This window comes from Prionailurus viverrinus, chromosome E3, assembly GCF_022837055.1.
Source record: "Prionailurus viverrinus isolate Anna chromosome E3, UM_Priviv_1.0, whole genome shotgun sequence".
Classification (NCBI taxonomy): domain Eukaryota; kingdom Metazoa; phylum Chordata; class Mammalia; order Carnivora; family Felidae; genus Prionailurus; species Prionailurus viverrinus.
Window position 1 is genome coordinate 21,983,194 of NC_062576.1, and position 23,130 is coordinate 22,006,323.

Consider the following 23,130-nt stretch of genomic DNA (forward strand, 5'->3'; position numbering starts at 1 on the left):
TACTCCTAGCTTCTGGGCTGCTAGCATATGTAGGTCGAATTTTAACTAGATTTCCGCTGAAAAAGAAGTCACTAAGCTTTCTTTTCTAATAGGCTACCGACCCCTAAACAGGGGTTTTTGTTTTGCCCGCTGATGTATGCCAAGTGCCTAAAACACTGCCCGGCACCTCATCAATAAAGGAACAGATGGATGGGCAGGCAGGCAACGCTCCGAGTTTCACAGAAGTTGGGAGGCGTCAACAGCTCCTTCTAGCACCACAGTGGCGGGTGGGGAGGAGGAGCGGGGACTCTGGGCCAGGACCGCCGCCCCCCCCCCCCCCCCCAGTTCACGGTCAGCCACACCAGATTTTCCCAGAGCGTGCGACAGTAGGACCCCGAGACGACAGGGTGTTCCCGCGCCACCCCTGGGGCCCTGATTGGAGCTGTTTAGACGGTCCCGCAGCGGGGCACAGACGGGGCGCCCCCGCAACACCCTTGGGGGACTAGAGAGGGCGCCCCCGCGACACGCTTGGGGGCCTGAAGGGGGCTGCCCAGATGCTCCCGCAGCGGTGGACAGAAAGGGCGCCCCCACAACACTCTTGGGAGCCTGGACAGGTTCGCCCAGACGCTCCTGCAGGAGGGGTTGGCGCCCAAGCCCCCCGGCGAAGGGTACCAGCAGAGCAACCCCAAACGCGTCCCATGCCTCTGCCACAGACCCCTCCGCCAGGCAAAGGAGTCCCCCGTCTCTCTCCCTTTTCCGCCGCAGAACGACCTTTGCACCCCCTCCCCAATAGTGTTCCTTCACCTCAGAGACGTCTCCCCGCCTCCCAGATCCACCGCTGACGGGCACCCCCCTTTTCCAGGCCGTTCCACCGACTCCCGCAAAATGTCTGCTCGGCCCCCGACTGTGTCCCTCCGCCCCCGGGCAGTTTCTCCGCGCCCCCCTCATTCCTGAAGTCCCTCAGCGGCGAGTCGCTACGCTGCGCGCTCTCGCGAGAGTCCACCACGCAGCCCTCTCCCCCAGCCCCTCGCCCGCGAGGTAGCCTCCCCGGACCCCGCGGCGCGCGGTCGCGGGCGGCGCATGCGTGGCCGCCGCTCCCAGCGCCCCCCGCGCAGTCCGCGGGCGGAGCGGAGCAGGCCGTGCGCGCCGGGCCGACAGCCGCCCCCCACGAAGCTTCGCTGGGTCCCCGCGGCTTCTCTCCCCTCAGGGGCGGAACCACCTCGCGGCCTTTCCTCGGCGTGCGGAGGTTTCCTGAGGACGGCCGGGACCGATTTGGGCCCGGAAGAGCCCGGCGCTGGCGTCGAACGCCGCCGGCCTCACCGGCTCCCGCAGCGGCCTGGGAGCGCCGCGGGGCTGAGCCTCGAACCCCGATCCCCGGGCCGGGCGGGGCCTGCACATCCGGCCCCACCCACCCGGGGTCTCGCCTCCGCAGAGCCCAGCCCCCTCCTGGCCCGGGCGGCCGCCCCCGCCCACCCTTGCTTCAGTTCCCCAGATTTTCTCCCAATCCTCTGCCCTGGGTCTTGGACACTGCACTAAAGAGATGCACCCCGGAAAACCCCATCTTCTTTGGAGGAGAGGCCGGGTTTGGGACCTTAGGGTACACATTCACCATTTCAAGCGCCTAGGATAGATTTGATTAATGAGCCTGGGGTACCCTGTTCCTGCTGACACTGCCGTTTTTCACGTCCCTACCCTCCCACACTTCCAAAATCATTAAGCAGGGAGCGTTCCGAGGATTGGGTTATTTGCGTCTACTTTGAGCTAGACGTGAGGTTGACCCCGGGGTTAGAGCATGGATGCATCCCTGGACCCTCAGATGGACGCACCCCTGGAGGTTGAGGGATGCTTAATAATGAAGGTAGAAAAGGACCCCGAGTGGGCATCGGAGCCCACTCTGGAAGGATCGGAGAGCTCTGAGTCTGAGACCTTTCGCAAATGCTTCAGGCAATTCTGTTACGAGGATGTGACTGGACCCCATGAAGCTTTCAGTAAACTCTGGGAACTTTGCTGCCGGTGGCTGAAGCCCGAAATGCGTTCCAAGGAGCAGATCCTTGAGCTGCTGGTGATTGAACAGTTTCTCACCATTTTGCCCGAGAAGATTCAGGCGTGGGCTCAGAAACAGTGTCCGGAAAGTGGAGAGGAGGCGGTGGCCCTGGTAATACATTTGGAGAAAGAGACTGGAAGACTAAGACAGCAGGTGAGAGAGGATTTTCCAAATTGTTTTTAGAACGAAGGGGATGGCTAAGGCAGGGGGGCCGGGGTGCCCTGCAGATAGGGCTTATTATGCAGGGATAAATGGTACTGAGAGACTTCTAAAGCGAATCAATTTGAAAGAGGACCAGAATTTCATATTAAACAGAAAAAAAAAAAAAACCTTGGTTAAAATGTTATTTTGCAAAGGAAGCTAAACATTATACATCTAAGTGTTTGTATAAATCTCTGGCATTATCGTTCCCAAAAAAAATTATATAAGGGAACACCGCGTTATGCTTTGCAGGGTTGGACTTTTGTAGTTTGCTCCTAAAGAGGGCTATTTTTGCAACAACAGCAACAACCAAAAAAAAAAAAAAAAAAGAAAGAAAGAAAGAAAGAGAAAAAAATGAAAGGAAAAAAGAAAGGACAGACTTCATCAGTTATCCCAGGGCTCTCTCTAGTCCTTTAATATTTCAGTGTGTGTTTTCCAAAGTGCCCTCAATGCCACCATCCTTGTCACTCTTGTCTAGCTTAACTGCCAGATCTTTGTTTGTCGGTGGCATTTCATGGTCTTCTAGTCATTTTCAAGAGCCTTTTCATTAACCTCATGAAATCCTGCAAGATTTGCAAGACTTGCAGATTCACCTTGCACGGGATTTGCATTGTATAAAGACCTGCCTATCAGGCTGCTGTGTTGGTCAGGCACAGACACTACATGTGGAAATTAATTTTCTGTTTTCAGTTCACTAGTGCATTTATTTCTGTTCTGATAGCTTTCGCTTCTCTGTGAACCTGATAGATGTGAGAACTCCATATCTATGCTAATAACAAGGAGGCTCTGTATTTTACTCCTGCTAGATTTCCCCCCTCTGTATACTAATAAAGAGCCCTCTCCTGCTCCCTTTCGCCTAGACTCCTGGACAGTACTGTTCACCCAATGCCCTTGGAGGCTCCATTGTGAATGGCGTGAAATTTTCGTTCCTTCTCACATCTTCTTTCCTTCTTGGATGTCTTCCTGGGGGAAATTTGGTCCTCTTTGGGCCCTGTTTTCCTCCCTCTTTCCATTATGGCATTGGTTTTATTTCCCAGGTTAGCAGTCCTGTGCACTCAGAGAAGCAGGTACCACTGGGAGCAGCATGGGAGGTAACGGACTTTCAGCCAGAGCAGGTGGAGACCCAACCCAGACTGGTGTCTCTGGAGGAAGCTGGAAGCCTCCGCTCAGGACGGGAGGAGCAGCTGAACTGGAAGAGAGAGCATCGGCCCTTACCCAAGAATGGTGAGAAGGACTCAGAGCATGCCCAGAGCAGAGACCATGGCAGATTTATTTTCTAGCCATAACACTGTGACTGGTTCAGACTAGGATCCCCTCAGTACATATTTGAGAATAAATTAAATATTTGGGGAGCAAGACTTCATCAGCTTCAGGAGTTGGGAACACATGCAGCATAAGTAAAAGCCCCCATAGGGATGGACTCTGGGAAAACTTGGCTTTCCCAGACTGGCCTCGAGGTCTTGCAGTGTAACTTAAGAATCTCCTTTCTGTAATCAGCTTGTGTTTTTCAGCCCTGCTGTGTGTATATGTGTATATGTTCTTGGCTGGCTATAAACAACTTTCAAAACTGTTTGGAAAGGGAAACAAGATATTTACTTTTTAAAAATTCCAGGGGCACTTGGGTGGCTCAGTCGGTTAAGCAAGCGTCTGACTTCAGCTCAGGTCATGATATCACAGTCCGTGGGTTCAAGCCCCGCATTGGGCTCTGCTCTGACAGCTCGGAGCCTGGAGCCTGCTTCGGATTCTGTGTCTCCCTCTCTCTCTGCCTCTCCCCTGCTCACATTCTGTCTCTCTTGCTCTCAAAAATAAATAAACATAATTTTTTTTTTAATTACAAGTGAGGCATCCCAGAAGTGGCATATGAGAGAGGTAAACAGTAAGATTTCATAGACAAGGGAACATAGGTTTCATAGCCACCCTGGGCATTAATAAGTCAAGTAGAAGGAAATTAAACACCCTGTCTTTCCCGTCCACTGTAATCTCACCATCCCTGTAGTCTGGTATCAGGCCGAAAGAGAGGAATGGAAAGATCACTGAACCTACAGTAGGAGGCTTGGGTTTATATCTTCTTGTCTCTGCACCTGTCTCCATCTGTCCTCGGGCAAGTAATACGGAAGGGCACATTAATGCATAGAGGTGAAGCGATTAGGCTTTAGAGGAAGACAACCCGACTCAAAACCTAGCTCTGCCATTCTTTATCTGTGTGGCCTTGGTCAGGTTACTAAGCTTCTCAAACTTTCCATTCTGTCACTTGTAAAAGGAAAATAATAAGGTGGTTAGTGTAGGTTAAATGAGGCAACGTAAACAGACCAGTACACAGTGGTGCTCAGTAAATGTCAGTTTCCTTTCTCCCGTAACGGCGCAATTATCTTTAAACTTCAAATCTGTCTGGCTTACACAGTCCCTCACCAAGTGGCAAGGTTCACTACTGTGCACCCAACCTCCTTACCTTTCCTGAAATTCACATTGTCATAGAATTCATTGCAAATATTAATATTTTCTGAATTTCAAAGTTCACATGGATTACATGTTCTGAGTTACTACTGTAGCTGATAAGCTACAGTAAATTTATGGTGTTTCTGGGTTTTGACAGCTCAGGGTGATAATTCACAAAGTGGAAAAGTATGTTCTGGGTTCTGTCGAGGTGCTTACGGGGACAGTGACACTGTGGTCGTGCTACTCCCCCTGCTCGGATGCACACTGCCTCTGTAATAGCTCGCTGCAGGGGCGCCTGGGTGGCTCAGTTAGTCAGGAGTCAGACTCTTGATTTCCACTCAGGTCATGATCTCACGGTGCGTGAGTTTGAGCCCTGCATCAGGCTCTGCGTTGACAGTGCAGAGCCTGCTTGGGGGTCTCTGTCTCCCTCTCTCTCTGCCCCTCCGCTGCTCACTCTCTCTCTAAATAAATAAGTAAACTTAAAAAAAAAAAAATTTTTTTTTAAAAGCTCACTGCAAAACAAACTCCGAACAATATCTTTGCTTTTCCCCCTTTTTTGGTAAAAGTGAAGATCCTTTTTGGATTTCTTCCGGTTAGCAAAAATAGGTACTGATGTGTGTCTTTTGTAAAAGTAAGTGGCATGACATGAACTTTTGAAAAGCAAGGGATACCTGTACTGTGTTTCCAAAGAAGTGGTTCAGTTTGCTTCTTTAGAAAGTGGCGGAACAAGCTTTTGAGTTCTCGACCACAGTAAAATCCATTCCGGAAGTTTTCCCTACGTAGTGAGTTGCAGAGGAGAAGTTAGACCACAGACTTTTGAGGGAGTGTATTGTGTGTTTGCCTGTCCAGGACTGTGTATCTATGTGTGCTAACTTGTTTAGCATATTGAAGCTTTGAATGACTTATACTAGAGATTGCAAACTGGTAATTCACATGCCAAGTCAGACTTCTTTTGTTTCACCTGCAATGTGTTTTTGGTTTGGGGGTTTTATGCATTTGTTTGCTTTTAGTTCTAAGGTTTAAGATTGTTTTTTTTTTAATTTTTTTTAACGTTTATTTATTTTTGAGACAGAGAGAGACAGAGCATGAACAGGGGAGGGGCAGAGAGAGAGGGAGACACAGAATCTGAAACAGGCTCCAAGCTCTGAGCTGTCAGCACAGAGCCCGACACGGGGCTTGAACTCACGGACCATGAGATCATGACCTGAGCCGAAGTCGGACGCTTAACCGACCAAGCCACCCAGGCGCCCCTAAGATTTTAAAAAAATATTTATTTACCTTTGAGAGACAGAGAGAGTACGCATGCACCCATGTGTGCAAGCCAGGGAGGGAGAGAGAGGGAGAAGGAGACAGAGGATCCGAAGCAGGGCTCAGACTCACAAACCATGAGATCATGACCTGAGCAGAAGTTGGACGCTTAACCATTTGAGCCTCCCATGTTTAAGGTTTTGGAGATTTCATAGAAAAGTCCATATTTCTGGCTTCTCCTGAAAAATATTAGAAGTTCTGACTATCACAGTGAAGCATCAACTGGGACTGGGCATTGGCCACACCTTTTCGGTGGTGTACGTGCTCTCCAGGTCCCCCATTCCTTACCTGGCCCCTTTCATAATCTACTTTGCCTGCTAACTCCCTGAAAGCGTTTGCATCTGTGAGCCCTGCTTTAGGGTACCCTGGTTTCGGGCATTTGTTCTGAACTCACTGATGAAATGATCAATTTCTATTTACTGCTATTTACTACTAAATAGAAATATCAATTTCTATTTACTATTTACCTGGTTTTTTTTATTTTATATATGTGTGTGTGTGTATATACATACGTATATATATACGTATATGTGTGTATATATATATGTGTGTGTGTATATATATACGTATATGTATGTACGTATACACACACACACATTCATTTCTTAAAAGGAGAAGCTGCACGAATTAAAGGGCCGGAGCCCAGAACCCTAATTGTTTCTCTCTCTTCTTACAGCTCGGCCTTCTCCCTGGCTTCCTGTCCCTGCTACTGAATGGAACAACATAGGTCAGGAAAGAACAACCACACCACTACCTGTTGTGTCTCAGGTAAATTGTAGATCTTGTCTCTGCCTTCCCAGAGTATCCAGTCACAAGGACTTCCGTGCCTTCACTGCCCTCAAACTTCTACGCCCCCTCAAAGAGACTCCCCTCCCCACCCCCTACCCCCTGCCCCTTTTGCAGAGAAGACCGGACCCAGCCTTCTGAGTAATGAGACTCCTTGCTGGATCATCTGTCTTATGATCCTTTATAACATCTGCTTCATCTGGCACATCATACACACTTGGTTCCCTGATTTTAATTCTCCCTTAGGGCCCTCCCTTCTGTGTTTCCTCCACGACCATTCCCCCTTTAAAGACCCACGTGGTGATCTCGGTAGTCATTGCTGTTGTTGTTACAGGGGCCGGTGAAAGATGTCCGCGTGGCGAGAGGCTTTTCCTACAAGAAGAGCGTACATCAGATTCCCGTTCACAGAGACCTGTACCGGGATATTAGGAAAGAGAGTGCTGGGAACATGGTCTCCCTGGGTAAGGATTCTCTCCCTTTGCACATAAAAGATTTGGGGATTTTTTGTATCTTTATTTCTACCAATAATACAATAATTAAAATGTCAACACTTAAAGGACCTCCATGCTGTCTAATCATTTCTGTGGCCTGGTTTACCAGACCTAGTCCTCTCTTGTCCATGCTGTCTTAACTCAGTCATTCATTCCTCCCTTCCAGTTTAGAATATATGCATATTCTTCTAACTTAGGGGTGAAGACATTGGCAAGGGGTTATATAGGACTGTCACATTTGTATTACTTAAATATAAGCTTACAGATACCACTAGACTAATAGTACCATAAAGTCACAAGGTCTTTGTAAGATTTGTTTTTGTTTAACTGTAGCAACCCAACACTTTGCACATAGCTGGACACATGGGTGGGTGCCCAGCAAATATTTGTTGGATGGATGGAAATCTTACAGATGAAAGGAAAAAAGTAATTTCAGTACAATTCACCACAATACAATTTCAATACCTTGATAGTGCATTGTGAGTTATTTGAATAGCACGAATTTACAGGCACAAGTAACCACTGAAGTGTCCCTTTACAAGCAGACTTCTGAAGGATTATGTCACCTGCATTAGTAGTGGGGACAAGTACAGTACATTTATATGTAAGCTGAAAGTCGAAGACTGCTTGTTAATAAAATTACAGGCCCGAAATGTGCACTGATCCACACTAGACACGTTATAGATATGTGTTAATAGGGTAGCGGCTATTTAAATTTGTACAATTAATTAAAATTAAATAAAGTTAAAAGTTTTAGTTCCTCAGGGGCAGTAGTCGCAGTTAAGATATTTGATAGCCGTGTTGGAAAGCACAGTTAGAGGTCACTGCTGTCATCACAGAAAGTTCTGTCGGACACACTACCTGTAGACACTGAAGTATAGAGACTATAAAATGGACTATATCAAACCGAATAAAAAAGATAACACCAACAGTTGTTTATAATCAGAACGCAACTAAGTCCTCTGAGAATGACCAACATAGGTTGCCACACTCTGGTGGCAAAGCGGTCTTCCCGTAGCAGCAGGCACCCAGCGTCCTGCCAGGGTTTCACGCAGGCCTTTCTTGGCGTGACCTTGGAGCGTGCACCCAGGCCTTGGAGGGTGCCGTGTGAGAGCCCTGAGTAAAGTGCCACTGGCGGGCTGGGGGTCATCCTCTGAGAATTCAGATTTAGCCAGCTGATCCTTGAACAAGATAGTTTGAACTCCATGGGTCCACTTCTATGGGGATTTTTTTTCGATAAATACAGTCCAGTATCTATCCAAAGTACTCACAGTTAACTTAGTTAATGTATTTTCCCTTCCTTAAGATTTTCTTAATAACCTTTTCTTTTCTCTCACTTACTTCATTATGGGAATACAGTATGTAATCTATATAACATACAGAATACATATTAATAGGCTATTTATGATATCGGTAAGGCTTCCAGTCAACACTAAGCTATTAGTAGTTAAGTTTTGGGGTAGTCAGAAGCTATACACAAATTTTTTTACTATGGGGCGTTGGTTCCCCCAGCCCCCACTTTGTTCATGATCAGTGGTGATTATATGTGGAAAGGCCCAGGCCCGGAGACAGCTGCCCCAATCTTTTATCATAGACTGTAAACGGATGACTCATAGGCCGAATCTAGCCTATACACACATTTTGGCCTTGCACAGAGTTTTAATTTAAAATTAGTTTGTAAATCTGGATTTCCTGTGTATCTTGAAAAATCAAATGTCAGGCACCACGGGCCCACCTTCTCACATAGCAACAATCCGCCAGAGCTGAATCAAGGAGCTGGTGCTGAACTGCCACTTTTCTCCTCTCAGTTGCATTGCCTGCCTGGTCCTTACTGTGGAAATTTGAGCTTTCATTATTCCTACACTTCTTATATCAAGTAAAAATAAAGAACTCCATCCCCGGGGTTCTTTCAGAAAGGATTTGCTGTGATGCTCCTTCCCTTGAGAGTTCCGTGGAGTTTCTGTGTGTATTACCTAGAGGAAGAAAAGTGAATTTTATTACGATACCTATTGGGCATCGGATACTTCACAGGCGATCATCTATTTAATATTCCCAGCACTTCTGTGAATAGAGGCCATCATTCCCTAGGAAGCTGAAGCTCAGAGATTGAGAAAGTTCCCCTGGCCCAAGAGTAAAGCAGGTGATGGAGCCAGGGTTCACGTTTAAGACCCGTTACCTGTTGATCTCCATAGTGCTGTAATGCAACAGATTGTCGGTATGCTTCCCTGGCCTTCTGTCTCTTCCTATTAACCTTGTCAGATGTATCCACAAATTCTTGCCTTCTCGCCTGTCCTAGCCCCAGTGTGTGTGTGTGTGTGTGTGTGTGTGTGTGTGTGTGCGCGCGCAGGCGTGCATGCGTGCACGTGCAGGTTGGAGTGGGGGTATGTGGTGGGCAGATATGAACACGCTTTGTTTTATAAGTAACAAATACTGGTTAGGAGCAGACACTGAAACTAATACAACGTTAGACACTGAGAGGAAATCAAAGGTAATAAACTGTATGTTTCTTAACCTTAAAGACTTTCCCTTAAGAACTAGCTGGAGAAAGAGGTGGTGCCTACGTGAGAAATAAAATGATAATGTCAGCTCCTAGATGGTTGTGACAAAGAAGAGAGGGGTCAGAATAACTATATCCTGCACCGTAAGTAGGAGGAATATCTGTACTGCACACTGTCATGGTTGAGGAAGTTTCTAAAAGAGAAGGGGGTTGGACAAGACCTTTCAAGGATAGGTGTGAACAGGTGTCCAGGACATCGCGCTATGGCAGCAGATCAGGCTGTGCAGCTACAGCCTCCGTGTTCAGCATGGAATGTATTTCTCTCCCTGTAGGAAGTGCCGTGTCCGTGTCTAACAAGATTGCCCGGTTGGAGCAAAGAAAGGAGCCATGGACCCTAGGTGTACACTCTTCTAACAAAAGGAGTATTCTCCGAAGCAACTACATCAAGGAAAAGCCGGTTCACGCGACTCAGATCCCCGCACGCAGTGCGGGGCGAATGTGGGGCGAGCAGCAGCACTGGGGTTTGGAAGATGAGAAAATAGCAGGCGTGCACTGGAGCTATGAGGAGACGAAGACGTTCCTCGCGATTCTCAAGGAGTCTCGCTTTTATGAAACGCTGCAGGCTTGTCCCCGGAACAGCCAGGTGTACGGGGCCGTGGCCGAGTGGCTGCGCGAGTGCGGCTTCCTCCGGACGCCGGAGCAGTGCCGGACCAAGTTCAAAAGTCTCCAGAAGAGCTACCGGAAGGTGAGAAACGGCCACGTGCTGGAACCCTGTGCCTTCTTTGAGGACATGGACGCCCTGTTGAACCCTGCAGCCCATGCTTCAGCCGCTGATAAGCCAAAGGAGATTATCTCTCTCCCCAGACTGAAGAGAGTTGATGTCAATGCTAAAGAACAGACCAGTTTGTTGGAGGAGGAGGAAGCCGCAGAGGCATCCGATGGTGACGAGAGGGGTGTTGCGTTCATCCGGAAGTCTGAGATTCGTGGCGCCCCTGTCTTGTTCCAGAACCTGAGCGGTAAGGACTGTGCTCTTTGCTTTGGGTGTGAAAATGGATGATACGGGCTTGTGGTAGCAGGAGTAGACCAGAGGCAGCCAAACCTGGGGAGCGCTGGCCTGCGCCTCTTGCCCCCCATCGCTGAAAGTACTCTGGGGGGGGTGGGGGGGTTGTTGCTGCAAAGGGCCGTTCTCGGGCTAGAGCGCAGCATGGATTTGCGTATTTGGAGCCTGTGGAAGGAAGATAGGTGGAGTCCAAGGACTGTGAGGAATCCACATCTGAGCCTTGTATAAAGCAGCTAGCAGAATTGCAGTATAATAAGTCAAAGATACAGTGTTGCACTGTCTAGGATAAGTAGCATAAGAATGTATAACCGAAAAAACGTGAAAAGTGGAATTGTAGAAAAAGGCAGGAAAGGAAAGAAAAGGGAACACAAAGTAGACGAGTCAAATGGAAAACACAGGAAAATGGTAAATGTAAATCCAAATACGTCATTCGTTACAAACGTAAAAGACTAAGATGATCAGTCGTCTAAAAAGGCAATTAAATATAGCCTACAAGAGATACATGTGAAGACCAGAGGCCTTGAAATTAAAAGATAGAAAAAGATACACCACATACCATGTAAACGGAGGCTGGCGTTGAAATCTGGGGACTGGGAACATGCAGAACTAAAGTGGCAGTTAGTGACTGTGTGACAGTAAGCACATCATGTAAGAACTTGGAGCTTCAGTTTTCTCATCAGTAAACTGCAACTGAGGATTCCAGGGTTGTTAGTGTGAAATGAGATAATAGATAAAAAAAAATCGATGACGGCATTCCGCAAATGTTAACTGCGGGGAGGCATTGCCCGGTGTCCCTGTTACCGGGAAAGTTTCTCCACTCCGCCTGACGAAAAGATGGTGAATTCTTAGGGTGGAAAGATAAATCCAGGAGGGAGAGCGGGGGGGGGGGTGTCCTCATGACCGCATCTGTTCAAGGGAGACAGCTCAGGAAAAGACGGGAAGATACATCGTACACATACAGGTCCTCAGCAATCTGGAAATCCATAGACACGAGGGCGGGCCCAGACTCGGGAAAGCAGTGCCCACCCTGGAGGAGGCCACCTGGTGAGACTGAGGACAGAAGTGACTTCATCTTACAAAACGCACAGAAAGCACAGTTTAACAAACTGTGTTCAGACACGTCCTGAAAAGGTTTACTCTGCTGTAACAGCACAGCATCTGCCTATCTTGCAGATCATTTCCTCTCTCCAAGTAGAGGACTCAGGGACATCAAAGACTACTCTGGACACAGTTGTACTCTTCAAGGAAGGCTGGCTAAAAACGTGTCCTGATCTGTTATTCTTCGCCATTTAGAGAAGATAGTTGTATCCTCAGTTGACCGCCATAGCCATGGCAGATTTGGGGGACTGCGTTCTTCCTCTGCCAAGGAAACTTTGAGATCCGTTTATTTAGACCTTACAGATTCATTTGGGAATTGATGTCTGTACAGTTTGAGTCTTCCTATCCAGAAACAGAGTGTCTTTCCATTTTTTATAGTTCATTTATGTCTTTCAGTAAATTACCGATTTTTTCTTTTATATAGACCCTCTCCTTTATTTTGCACTCTTATTCCCAGGTTTATCGTAGCTCCTATTGCCACAGTGAATGGGATTTGCTTCCTTTACTCCTTATATTGAGAGGCTATAGACTCTTTTTCTTACATCTTTGAACTTTATCCTTCCCTGGCAGGTGTGCACTGGGGCTACGAGGAAACCAAGACTTTTCTTGATATCCTGCGGGAGACTCGATTCTACGAAGCCCTCCAAGCCTGTCATCGGAAGAGCAAGCTGTACGGGGCCGTGGCTGAACAACTCCGGGAGTGCGGCTTCCTCCGGACGCCGGAGCAGTGCCGGACCAAGTTCAAAAGCCTCCAGAAGAGCTACCGCAAAGTGAAAAACGGTCACGTGCTGGAGTCCTGTGCGTTCTACAAGGAGATGGACGCGCTGATCAACTCCCGGGCCGCTGCCCCTTCCGCCGACACTCCAGAAGAAGTCCCATCACCCTCAGGGCAAGAGAGAGAGGAGGTTGAGATGGAGTCCCAGGAACCCACAGGTTGGGAACCTGAGGAGACCTCACAGGAGGCAACGGGAGAAGATTCTGGCAGCGAGAGAACGAGTGAGGAGGAAATCGTACACGAGTCGGAATTCCAGGGGCCCCCGGGTCTACTGCAAAGCCCGAGCGGTAAGGACCATCAGGGGAAAGTGGGATTTACTGAGAAGTCAGTAGCTCTGGCATTTTGCTTGTGAGTATTTATTCATTCCACAAATATTTGAGTGCCCTGTGTTACATGAGGAACAGGGGATATAGCAGCGAATAAAACACAGTCTCTTTTCTCACGGCGCTTCTATTCAGGGAAGGAGCTCACATTCTAGGGATTCAGTCTGTGGGATCTCAGCCTTAGTGTTGGTCTGTATGCGCCCATGTTTCATCTCTTCTGAAAATCCTGTGCGGAAGAAGAACTTGGAATTACACATGACATATGTGGAGAAAAAACTCAGAGCAAGTAGGCTGAAAACACAGACATCTCAGTTCTCTGTGATGTGCGTGAGGAAGAGTCTAGGCAGCGACAAGATGAGAGACTCTGTTCTGGTTCTCAGCCCCGCAGCCCCACCTGCGTGTTTCCCTGCTGACTGCTGGTACCCTCGCGGGCATCTACCTCTGCAGCGGCCCAGACCTAAAATTTTCAAAACTAAGTCACCGTCTTTCTTCCCACACCTTGGGTCTTCCCTGTGTCCTCTCACATCCAGCCTGAACACATTAGGGACGTTTCTGATGCTTTCTCCCTCATATACATCGAAGCAGATAACATTTTTTTGTCAACGGTTCTGGAACTTCTGTCCCCTCTTTAGTCAGCACAGCCACTGCCCTGGTTCAGCCTTTTTCTGTCTCTGGCCTAGACTTTTGTAAAAGTCTCCAAACCAGGCTCCCCCATCAGTCTTGTGTTAAGTTCCACAGCCCTCCCCAGGCTGAGCTCCTGTTTCTGCGCTTACCTGTTACCATCTTCCTTCCAGCACCCTGTGCTTACTCAAAACAAACGCTAGAGAAGGAACGTACATATGTTTTCTGCTAGTGTTGACGTGGAAATTGTAGTTTGAAGGCTGAAACCATTAAGCGCTACATGACCCTGGTTTCGATTACTGGAAACAAAGTCCTTTGGTGCCATCCCTTATGAATCTCATTTTTTAAATCGAGCTACAGGCCTGTCCATGAATTGTCAGATTCTGTCAGAGCCAACCGTGAGGCTATGACTTCCTCCAAACCCCGGGACGATGTTGGACCCAATGAGGTTGCTTCAGAAGAACTGCAAAATGAAAGAAGATGATGGCATGGTTAGGGCTTTCCCTTAATGGACCAACTGATGGGTGCCCTCCTCTCCCCAACCCATGCCACAGCCACCAAACTTGGGAGGGAGGGATATCTGCAGTTTCAACTCTGTGCTTGAAAGGAGAGGGGTGTGTGCAGGGAGAGGCGTGTTGAAACTGGCAAGTAGAAACAAGGCAGCACAGCAAAGTGCTGAGGAACGAGGGTTTGGGGGTAAGACAAACCTAGATGGAATAATATGATGTCTGGAATTTGATTCAAAATAATCTGGGTAGGGGCACCAGGGTGGCTCAGTCAGCTGAGTGTCCGACTCTTGATTTCAGCTCAGGTCATGGTCCCAGGGTTGTGGGATTGAGCCCTGCGTTGGGCTCTGCACTGACAGCACAGAGCCTGCTTGGGATTGTCTCTCCCTCTGCCCTTCTTCCCTGCTCGTGCATGCACATGCTCTCCCTCTCTTTCCCTCCCTCTCTTTAAAAAAATTAAGTAGTAATAATAATAATAATAATAATAACCTGGGTAGAGGGAGCAGGAAGCAGGTGGGAATGGAGGTGAAATTAGATTGACCAGAAGTAGGTCATTGTCAAAGCCAGGTGAGTGGTTTGTGGAGGTTCATGTTACATATCGTAGTCTCTACTTTGCTACATGTTTGAATTTTCCATAATAAAAAGTTAATACAGAACCACATAGTTAATAAGTGACCAGGATGCAATCTGAACCAGGGCTGTGTGATTCCAAAGCCTGTGTCTTTCCACCACCTCACTCTTGTCTGTCGAGCAGACTTCCTGGAAAGCTGGCATTCAGGATGCACCTTGCAGTGTGTATGGGGCGTGGGTGAAAGCGTGAGGGAAGGTAATTCCAGTTTGGGGAAGGGGATGGGGAGAATTAAGATTTGAGCCCGTGTGGCCCGTGTGCGAGACAGCCAGAGAAAAGCAGTGACAAAGACCATTTGGGGAGGAGAAAGAAACGTGATCAGATATTGATGAACTTGGAGGTCCATTGAGGAACCTGGGCACTGGACTCTGCTCTGAACACTAGTGCCACACGGGGTGTGTGAGCGCAGATGTGAAATTTTGAAAGCAGGGTGGGAAGGAGTGGAACTTGGGGAGAAAGCTGAGCTGGTCCCGTGTGACTCAGGACATGGATGGGGAATAACAGTTTGCTTTGGAAAACATTTCTGGAAGCCTCCTTTGTACGAGGTGTTGCTGGCTGTGGGGGGAACAGAGTGCAAATAAGGCGTAATGAGTCAGAGAAGGGTAACAGGACTTAAGAGGCCAGAGGACAATACAGGGATCCTAACAAAGCCTCGTAGGCCGTGTTGTTTGTGTTAATATGGGACCGCTCGGAAATCTTTCTCGTCTTTTGTTTCTTTCTTCCTTTCCAGATTTTGAAATTGGACGTAGTATCAAGGAGGATGCAACACAGGTAATCTACAAGGACATGGAACAGCATCGGGCACTGATAGAAAAGTCTAAGAGGGTTGTTTCCCAGAACGCTGATCCAGGTAAATACCGGAAAAGGGAATGCATCTCAGGAAGACAGTGGGAAAGCCTTCAAGCGGTCAGGCAGGGAAAGCTGATGTCTCAGCCTCGAGATTTAGGGAGAGCCGCAGCGCATCCGAGGCCTTTGGTGGGGAGGAGACCCTACCGGCTTCTCAAATACGGAGACGGCTTGGGGAGGAATGCTCGTCTGATGTGCCGGGTCACCCACCAGAAGGAAAACCCTTACCAGTGCGGTGTCTGCGGGAAGTGCTTCGGCAGGAGCAGGAGCCTAATCAGACACCAAAGAATCCACACGGGAGAAAAGCCGTTCAAGTGTCTTGACTGTGGGAAAAGCTTTAACGACTCCTCCAACTTTGGTGCCCACCAGAGAATCCACACGGGGGAGAAGCCCTACAGGTGCGGAGAGTGTGGAAAGTGCTTCAGTCAGAGCTCCAGCCTCATCATCCACCAGAGGACGCACACGGGAGAGAAGCCTTATCAGTGCGGGGAGTGCGGGAAGAGCTTCACCAACAGCTCCCATTTCAGCGCCCACCGCAGGGTGCACACTGGCGAGAACCCCTACAAATGTGTGGACTGCGAAAAAAGCTTCAATAACTGTACGAGGTTTCGCGAGCACCGGAGGATACACACCGGAGAGAAGCCCTACGGCTGTGCCCAGTGTGGCAAACGTTTCAGTAAGAGCTCTGTCCTCGCCAAGCATCGGGAGGTTCATTCCAGAGAGAAGCTTCTGCCACACCCACCGCCCGCCTGTGCCCTGGAGAGCCCGCCGAAGGGAAAGACTGATGACTTCAGGAAAACGTTTTGACGTTGACGTCTCCTCCTCCTAACGTGCCCCTTTAGTCGTTTCACCCGATCTCATCCTCGGAAGCGATCTTCTCTTAGCTCGGGAGGGTGATTCCCGAGGCCAGCTTGACAATATAAATAAACCAACCAAGGGCCTGCCTCGCGTCCTCACCTCTGCCTCTGACTTGACCTATCCGTTCCTCTCCTTCTGTGCGTCTCAACGTCTCCCTTGGCCAAGTGGGGAGGACATCTGTCAGGGTTCAGAACGGCGGCCCCTTCGGCATGTCAAGGCCTCTGCTGCGGGACTGCCGAGTCCAGCAACATTCAAGGTCCCTCCGCGCTGTGAAAGTTGTTTTCGAGCAGACCCGACCTGCCGAAGGTTTCCCGTTGTCCACCGCGTGGGATCCTGGATGCAACTTGATCCCAGATTTCTTTTGGGGGTAGAACTTTCAGGAGTCTGATCAGGATGACATGGCATGCATCTTGGTTTTGAAGGCAGTCGTTAAGGAGATTGAGCCCCCTTCAGAAGTCTGTTGCAATTGTGCCCTTTTGGTGGCCGGTTGACCCACAGAGCGAGGGTAGAGGTTCTGCCACTGAAACCACGTTACTGCCCCCTCACCCTCCGTGGAGACGAGAAGCAACCCACCACCCACCAGGCTGACCTTTTCTGCACCTGAAGACTGAACCCCTCTGCCCGCGGCTGCGGTTTCTCCAGCCTCTACGTAATTATCCGGTTCCTTTTACCGTTTCTCGTAAGTCCCACACTTACCTCTTAGTTGTTCCGGGTGCTCTTATCTGACTCTCCTGAACTACCGGGCCCTCTCCAGATTGAACAGGATGCATGCCTGTGGTGTGTGGCATTAACATAAAGTAGAATCTTCATTCAGACACGTTCTGCCCTCCACCTGCTCTGGGTCTTACCTAGAACGCGACTGGCATGTTGGCACATTTTATGCCTCCCAACCCCACGGCTTAGTATGACATTACATAATAATAGTTTTCTAAAACTTTAAGAGGTTAGGGAGGAAGTGAGGTAGAAACCGGAAACATTCTCTAACAGCAGTCAGACCCCTTGGGCCTGCTGTAGATCAGATCCCCACCTCATTCAGAGCACCACCTCCAGGCTGTTTGTTAAATACACCCTCCGTCTCTGAGGCTTCTAGTCCCTGTTCCTAGGGTCGTCAACCTAACTGTAGAGCCCGGAGTAATTTATATACTCTATAGTTACTGAGTGAAAAGTGGAAAGATGTGCAGAAACTTCCAATCCAGAACACTGTTGTTTTCCTCGTTTACCTGTAGGTCTGAGAAATCTCTTCAATAACCCCCTCACACTAGCCCAATGGGTATTGAAGCAAAAGTCAAAATGGGGAGGTGGGGGTGGGAAGGGAGGTAATTAATTCATTCCTGGAAGTTACAGGTGAAACCAGGGAACCTGGTCATCCAAGGCTGGTTCCTCCAGGATGAGACCAGTGACATTTATACTCTTAGTACATAGGCAACCTGGGGCGGCTTTGGCTTAGGGAAGGGAAGTCCCGACTTTAGTGGAAGGACAGCCAGAGTCAGGGCTGTGTAGAGATTATACTTTTGATCTTACCTCCTCTCCCGTGTCAGGTGTCCTCTTACTTGGAGACATCTGGAGATCATGTTTTTCCTTTGAGGACGTTTGAATCTTTCCAAGCCTGTTCAGCAGAATACCAAGGAGGGTGGGCGGTGTAGAAAGACGTTGAGTTCGTGGTGCCAGAATAGGGTGTGGCCTGCCGGAAGGCAGGTGACTCAGGTATGCATTGATAGATGTTTCTGATTTACATTGGTTGGAGATGTTACGATTGTTCACACCTCAGTAGGTTGACTTCCTGCGTGTGGTCCGAGTTATAGACTTTTAACGGTGAGTGCAGTGTCTTGTCGGTAGTGTGCCTAGCACAGTAAGACGCGTGCGTGCCCGTGGGCGTGTGCTGATAGTGCGTAGATGCTCTGGAATCCCAGTGCTAGTGAAGATGCACATTGATACATTGATAGGAATCACCACTTAGCGATGTGTACACAGGACTAACTATATTGAAGCATGATTCAGGAAAGTAGATGATTTATTCATACGTATTTATTAAGTACTGCTATGTGTAAGGCCGTCTCCCAGGCACAGTGAGGGGATGCGAAAGTGGAAGAAGACACGGTGCCCATGCTCCAGGAACCTGCAGTCTGACAGAGGAAGTGTCGCGGCAAAAGGTCATTAGTGCCGGTTACCTTCGTGTCACTTGCCGAAGGTCAGTGACTCGACTGTGAGAAAATCACTTTCACCTGCAAAAGAGTTTTTCCGAATTGCCCCAAATTGTGTCTGTACCTGCGCCTCTCAGACGTGCCCGATGGCGGGAAGGGTGCAGGATTCATTCCATCTCGAGCGGAACACGCGGGTCCTGTGGAAGTCTCGTACGTCTGGGGTCACGCAGAGGTGGAACCGGGGTTCCCCTACCCGTATTCCTGATGGTAAATGGGCTGTTTGGACATGGGTTAAACTGACTTCCTGAACTCTGTCTCTGTTCTGAGGAAATAGAAGGTCCCACCCACTGTCTTAGGCCAAGACATCTTGCATTCTGTCTTTTTCCATCTGGAGCATGAAAGTCAAAATGAGTAGTGATGTGTCTTTTATATCACATTACATTGCCTTTATGAAGATCCATAGGAAAAGGTTTTTTTCTGGGTCTCGGTACCAGGGAAAGCTCTGATCCTAAGCAGAAAAAAAAAAATTACAAACACTGTGATTTTTATAACTTCTTCCTTTTCTCTCTCTGTTCTGGCTGCTGGAAAGCTCAACAAAACATACAGGCCACCTCAACCAATTACCTAAAACCCGTATTTGTTTGACCCTACTGTGTTTCTTTAAAAATTATGCCCAGTCCTATTTTTTTAGAGTAGTTCGAATTAGTAGACATTTTATTCTCTGACATCTTATCCAAGGCACTTTGGAGACTGGCTTGTATTCCCTGCCTACACTTGCTTTGTTACCCCCACAAATACCTCCAGTTCCTACCGGTGACTTTATTACCCGTATGCCCTAATTTATTCATAAACCTTCTTTGAAGAGGGAAACTTCACACATACGCTTAAGCCCCTCAGGGCCACCTGCCCCAGGCGACTGAGCATCAGACCAGAAACCAAAAGGGACACGTTTTAGTCTTGTCGCTATCACTGAGTGTCGTGTGACACATCTCTGCCTCTCTGGCCCGTGTTCCTTATCTGGAGACACGTTGAACTTGATCTGCAAGACTGCTCTGGCTCTAACGTTTAGTGAGATGACGGGGCACAGTGTAGATGAGGAAGAGGTCATAAGGCCAGGTGCCCAGCCTGGCCCACCACGGCGTGCGACGTGCAGGCCACACGGAACCACTGCGTGCTTTGGGAAGAGGGGTGCCGGGAGCCCGCCCGGTGCGGAGAAAGGCCAGGTCACTCGTGTCCACCAGCAGGCAGCCCCCGCCGCTCCCCGCCTCGGTAGCCAGTGGCAGGTGGCTGCGGTGACGGAAGCGGTGCGGGAGGTCTGGCGGCCGGGCCGGTCCGGACTGGGCTGTGACGAGTGGGGGCAGTCCCCAAAGCAAGGAGTGCCGGCCACCCGTGCAGCTGTTCGCTCGGCCGCCGAGGGCGTTCCACCTGTCAGCGTGCGTCTCTTCGTTGTTCTGTATCCGCGTTCGCTTAGCTGTCTTCTTGAAAACTTGTCTGTGAAATAAATGTCTAAAATAAATGACTCCCGTTGGGTTTTGCCATCATTTGAAGGAGGCGTTCTATTAAGGGAAAAGAGAACTTACAGAGGTAATAAAAGCAGGTCCCAGTGGCTGTGTCAAGAGAGTTTCGGAGTGACTGCAGCTCCCTGCTCTCCCTGCCCTGAGGGGCCGGGGGGCTTGCGAGGCCACCGCCGTTCGCTGTCACCGTCAGAGAAGTCCCAAGGAATGGCTCTTCCATTCCTTGGAACAAGGAATGTTCCAGGGTGGAGTTCGCCCTGGAGGCCCCCACGCACAGCCTCTCCTGGCGGCCTGAACAAGTATGGACGATCTCCCCAAAGACACAGGGCGGCTTTAGATTTACCGTTTTCCCTGGAAGAGTTCCAGCGGCCTCCGTCTGCCCTTCTTGTGGCAACAATTTCAACTCCACGGTCATAGAGTCAGTGTAGACACTTTGCCACTGGGCGAGGACGTGTTTCTAACTAAAGTCGCAGGCACTGCGAGAAGAGTCCCGGGGTTCGGGAGCCATCCACCTGAACGTGAGGTGGACCGCGTGTGCCTCTCCCCGGGCTCTATAAGCCTCTGCCCTGTGCTGGACCGCTGGTGCCCGGTGTCCTCGCGAATTACAACTGCCGAGTCAGTGTCTAAGCATCCCTGGAAATTTCCCGTGTTTTCCTTGAGTAAATGGGCACAACCCTTTGGGAGGAAGTGAAGACGATGGCGTCATCCTCTGGCCTCCGTTCCCTCACAGACATCGAGGTCTGTGAACAGACCCAGGTCTGGGAATGACACGAGAGACTTTAGAGCTCTAAGGGGAAAAACAATTCTGTAAGGGCTACAAATCTGCAATTTCTAGACACGGTTAAATCGACTAGACTTGAAGGGAGGTGAATGAACGTTTTTGTGTTTCAGGACTAAAAGGAACATAGCTGGGGGCCGGGGAGTAGGAGGAACGGGCTTCCAGCGATGGGATGAGTACATCACGGGATGAAGGGCCAGGGAACGTTGTCAATGTAATAGCGTTGTATGGTGACAGGTGGCAGTGTGAATATGCTTGTGAGCACAGCATAAGGACGGAGTTGCCCAATCACTGTCGTACCCTTGAAACTAACATAACACTGTGTCAACTATACTTCAATTAAAAAAAAAAAAGATCTACAGCTAGTCACACACACACACACACACACACACACCGCCCAAACTTCACGATGAGTCCGAGGACACGAAGGGAAACCGTGGCTTTGGGTTGCACGAGAGGTGGATACCGAAACCCACCTGGACATGGTGGCACTTGAGAATGGAGGAAGGGGGACAAGATCCGAAAGCCCGCAGCCTTAAGGCGTAAGGTGCTTGGATACCTGAGCACAGGGCCCGCGGGTATGCTAGCGTGTTTGACATGGAAGGTGTGGAAGTGTCAGTAAGGGATCCCTCTTCCAAGAAGCTACCCTGGGCCGGACAAGCGCAACTGGGCACGCACCACGTCCGAGGACCAGCCCCAACAGCAGCACCACGTGGCAGAGAGACACGGGCAGCACCACAGGCACGGAGACAGACACTTGGCAGGAGGGTAGGAGACCGGCATTCTGCTCTTCGGGGCTGCCGCAACTCCCAGGGTTCTTGGACAGGCTGATGACGGAGAGTTGCAGAAGTGACTCTTAAATAGAACAAACTGAGGGCTGCTGGAGGGGAGGCGGGATGGACATAAAGGAGGGCACTTGGCTGGGATGAGCGCTGGGTGTTACATGTGAGTGATGAATCACCGGGTTCTGCTCCGGAAACCGTTGTTACACTATATGTTACCTAACTTGGATTTAAATACATAAATTAAAAAAAAAAAAAAAAAGACACCTGGGTGGATCACTTGGTTAAGCATCCGATTTCGGCTCAGGTCATGATCTCACAGTTTGTGGGTTCAAGCCCTGCGTCAGGCTCTATGCTGACAGCTCAGAGCCTGGAGCCTGCTTCACATTCTGTGTCTCCCTCTCTCTCTGCCCCTCCCCTGCTCATGCTCTGTCTCTCTCTGTCTCAAAAATAAATAAAACATTAAAAAAAAATTTTTTTTTAAGGAAAGAAAACTAGACCGTGTGTCCCAAATCCTGGATTCTATTGAGCTCTGCCGTTAGATCGCTCTGTGATTTAGTCAAATTATTCAGCTGCGCCGGGTTTTGGGGTCAGGCAGCCGTGAGTGGTTCCCAACTTCTTCCCCTTTGAGAGGCCCAAAGAAGGTAGGTGAAAAAATAGACATGTGCGAAGGTCATTTAGAAGCTCCTTTCTAGACCTCCGCCCCTCACCATGACTCTGGTACCTGCAAAGTCAGAGCCTTTGATTACATCACACCACGTACCACGAGCTGACACGTCTTCCGTTTCGCCTGTACTGGGCATCGTGCGAAGGCTCTACAAACGTCAGGTTATACTCCCACGCATTCCATGGCCCTGCCTCCGCTGTACAGAAAAAGCAGCGGAGAGACGTGAAGTTGCCTTTCTCAAGCTTACACAGCAAAGAACGTGAACAGTCTTAAGATCTAAGCTCGGATCTTGCTCAGAATCCAAACTCGTAGCCACTGCATTTTACCGTCATGGAGTTTCCAGCTCTGACATCCCCCGTTTCCAGTTCCTCCTTGTTCTGAGAAGACGAGAGGTAGGGTGGGGATGATCTGGGTCAAATTTGGATTCTACTCTGGAGGGTCTGAATGACTTTTGAGAGTCATTGGGATCAGCCTGCCTGTGCCATTCTTGTATTTATTTTTTATTTTTATTTATTTGTTTACTTATTTATTTTTGCCTTTGGAGAGGTCATTTATTGCAGTAGATTCCCAGAACATTAGAACTTGGAAAGGACTTGGAGAACTTAATATTACTCTCCTCATTGTAAGAATAAAAAAAGAAAAAATTGACAAAATTTAAGAAATTTTCCTTGGTCACAGGTCTAGAAAGTGGAAAAACTAGGTCCTAAATTTAGGGCCTTTTCACCGTAATATAATTTTTTTAAGTTTATTTATTTTGAGAGAGACAGCACGCGAGAGGGGGAGAGGAGCAG

General features: G+C 49.0%; 1 protein-coding gene across 1 annotated transcript; it reads left to right on the forward strand.

The window, feature by feature from the left end:
* The first annotated feature begins 1,493 nt into the window (after nt 1-1,493).
* ZKSCAN2 (zinc finger with KRAB and SCAN domains 2) lies at nt 1,494-20,115 on the forward strand. Its single transcript, XM_047839217.1, has 7 exons — nt 1,494-2,176; nt 3,262-3,448; nt 6,645-6,736; nt 7,089-7,215; nt 10,075-10,758; nt 12,471-12,962; nt 15,484-20,115. The coding sequence occupies exons 1-7, from the start codon at nt 1,772-1,774 to the stop codon at nt 16,404-16,406; spliced, it is 2,910 nt and encodes a 969-aa protein (XP_047695173.1). The 5' UTR covers nt 1,494-1,771; the 3' UTR covers nt 16,407-20,115.
* The last annotated feature ends 3,015 nt before the right edge of the window (nt 20,116-23,130 follow it).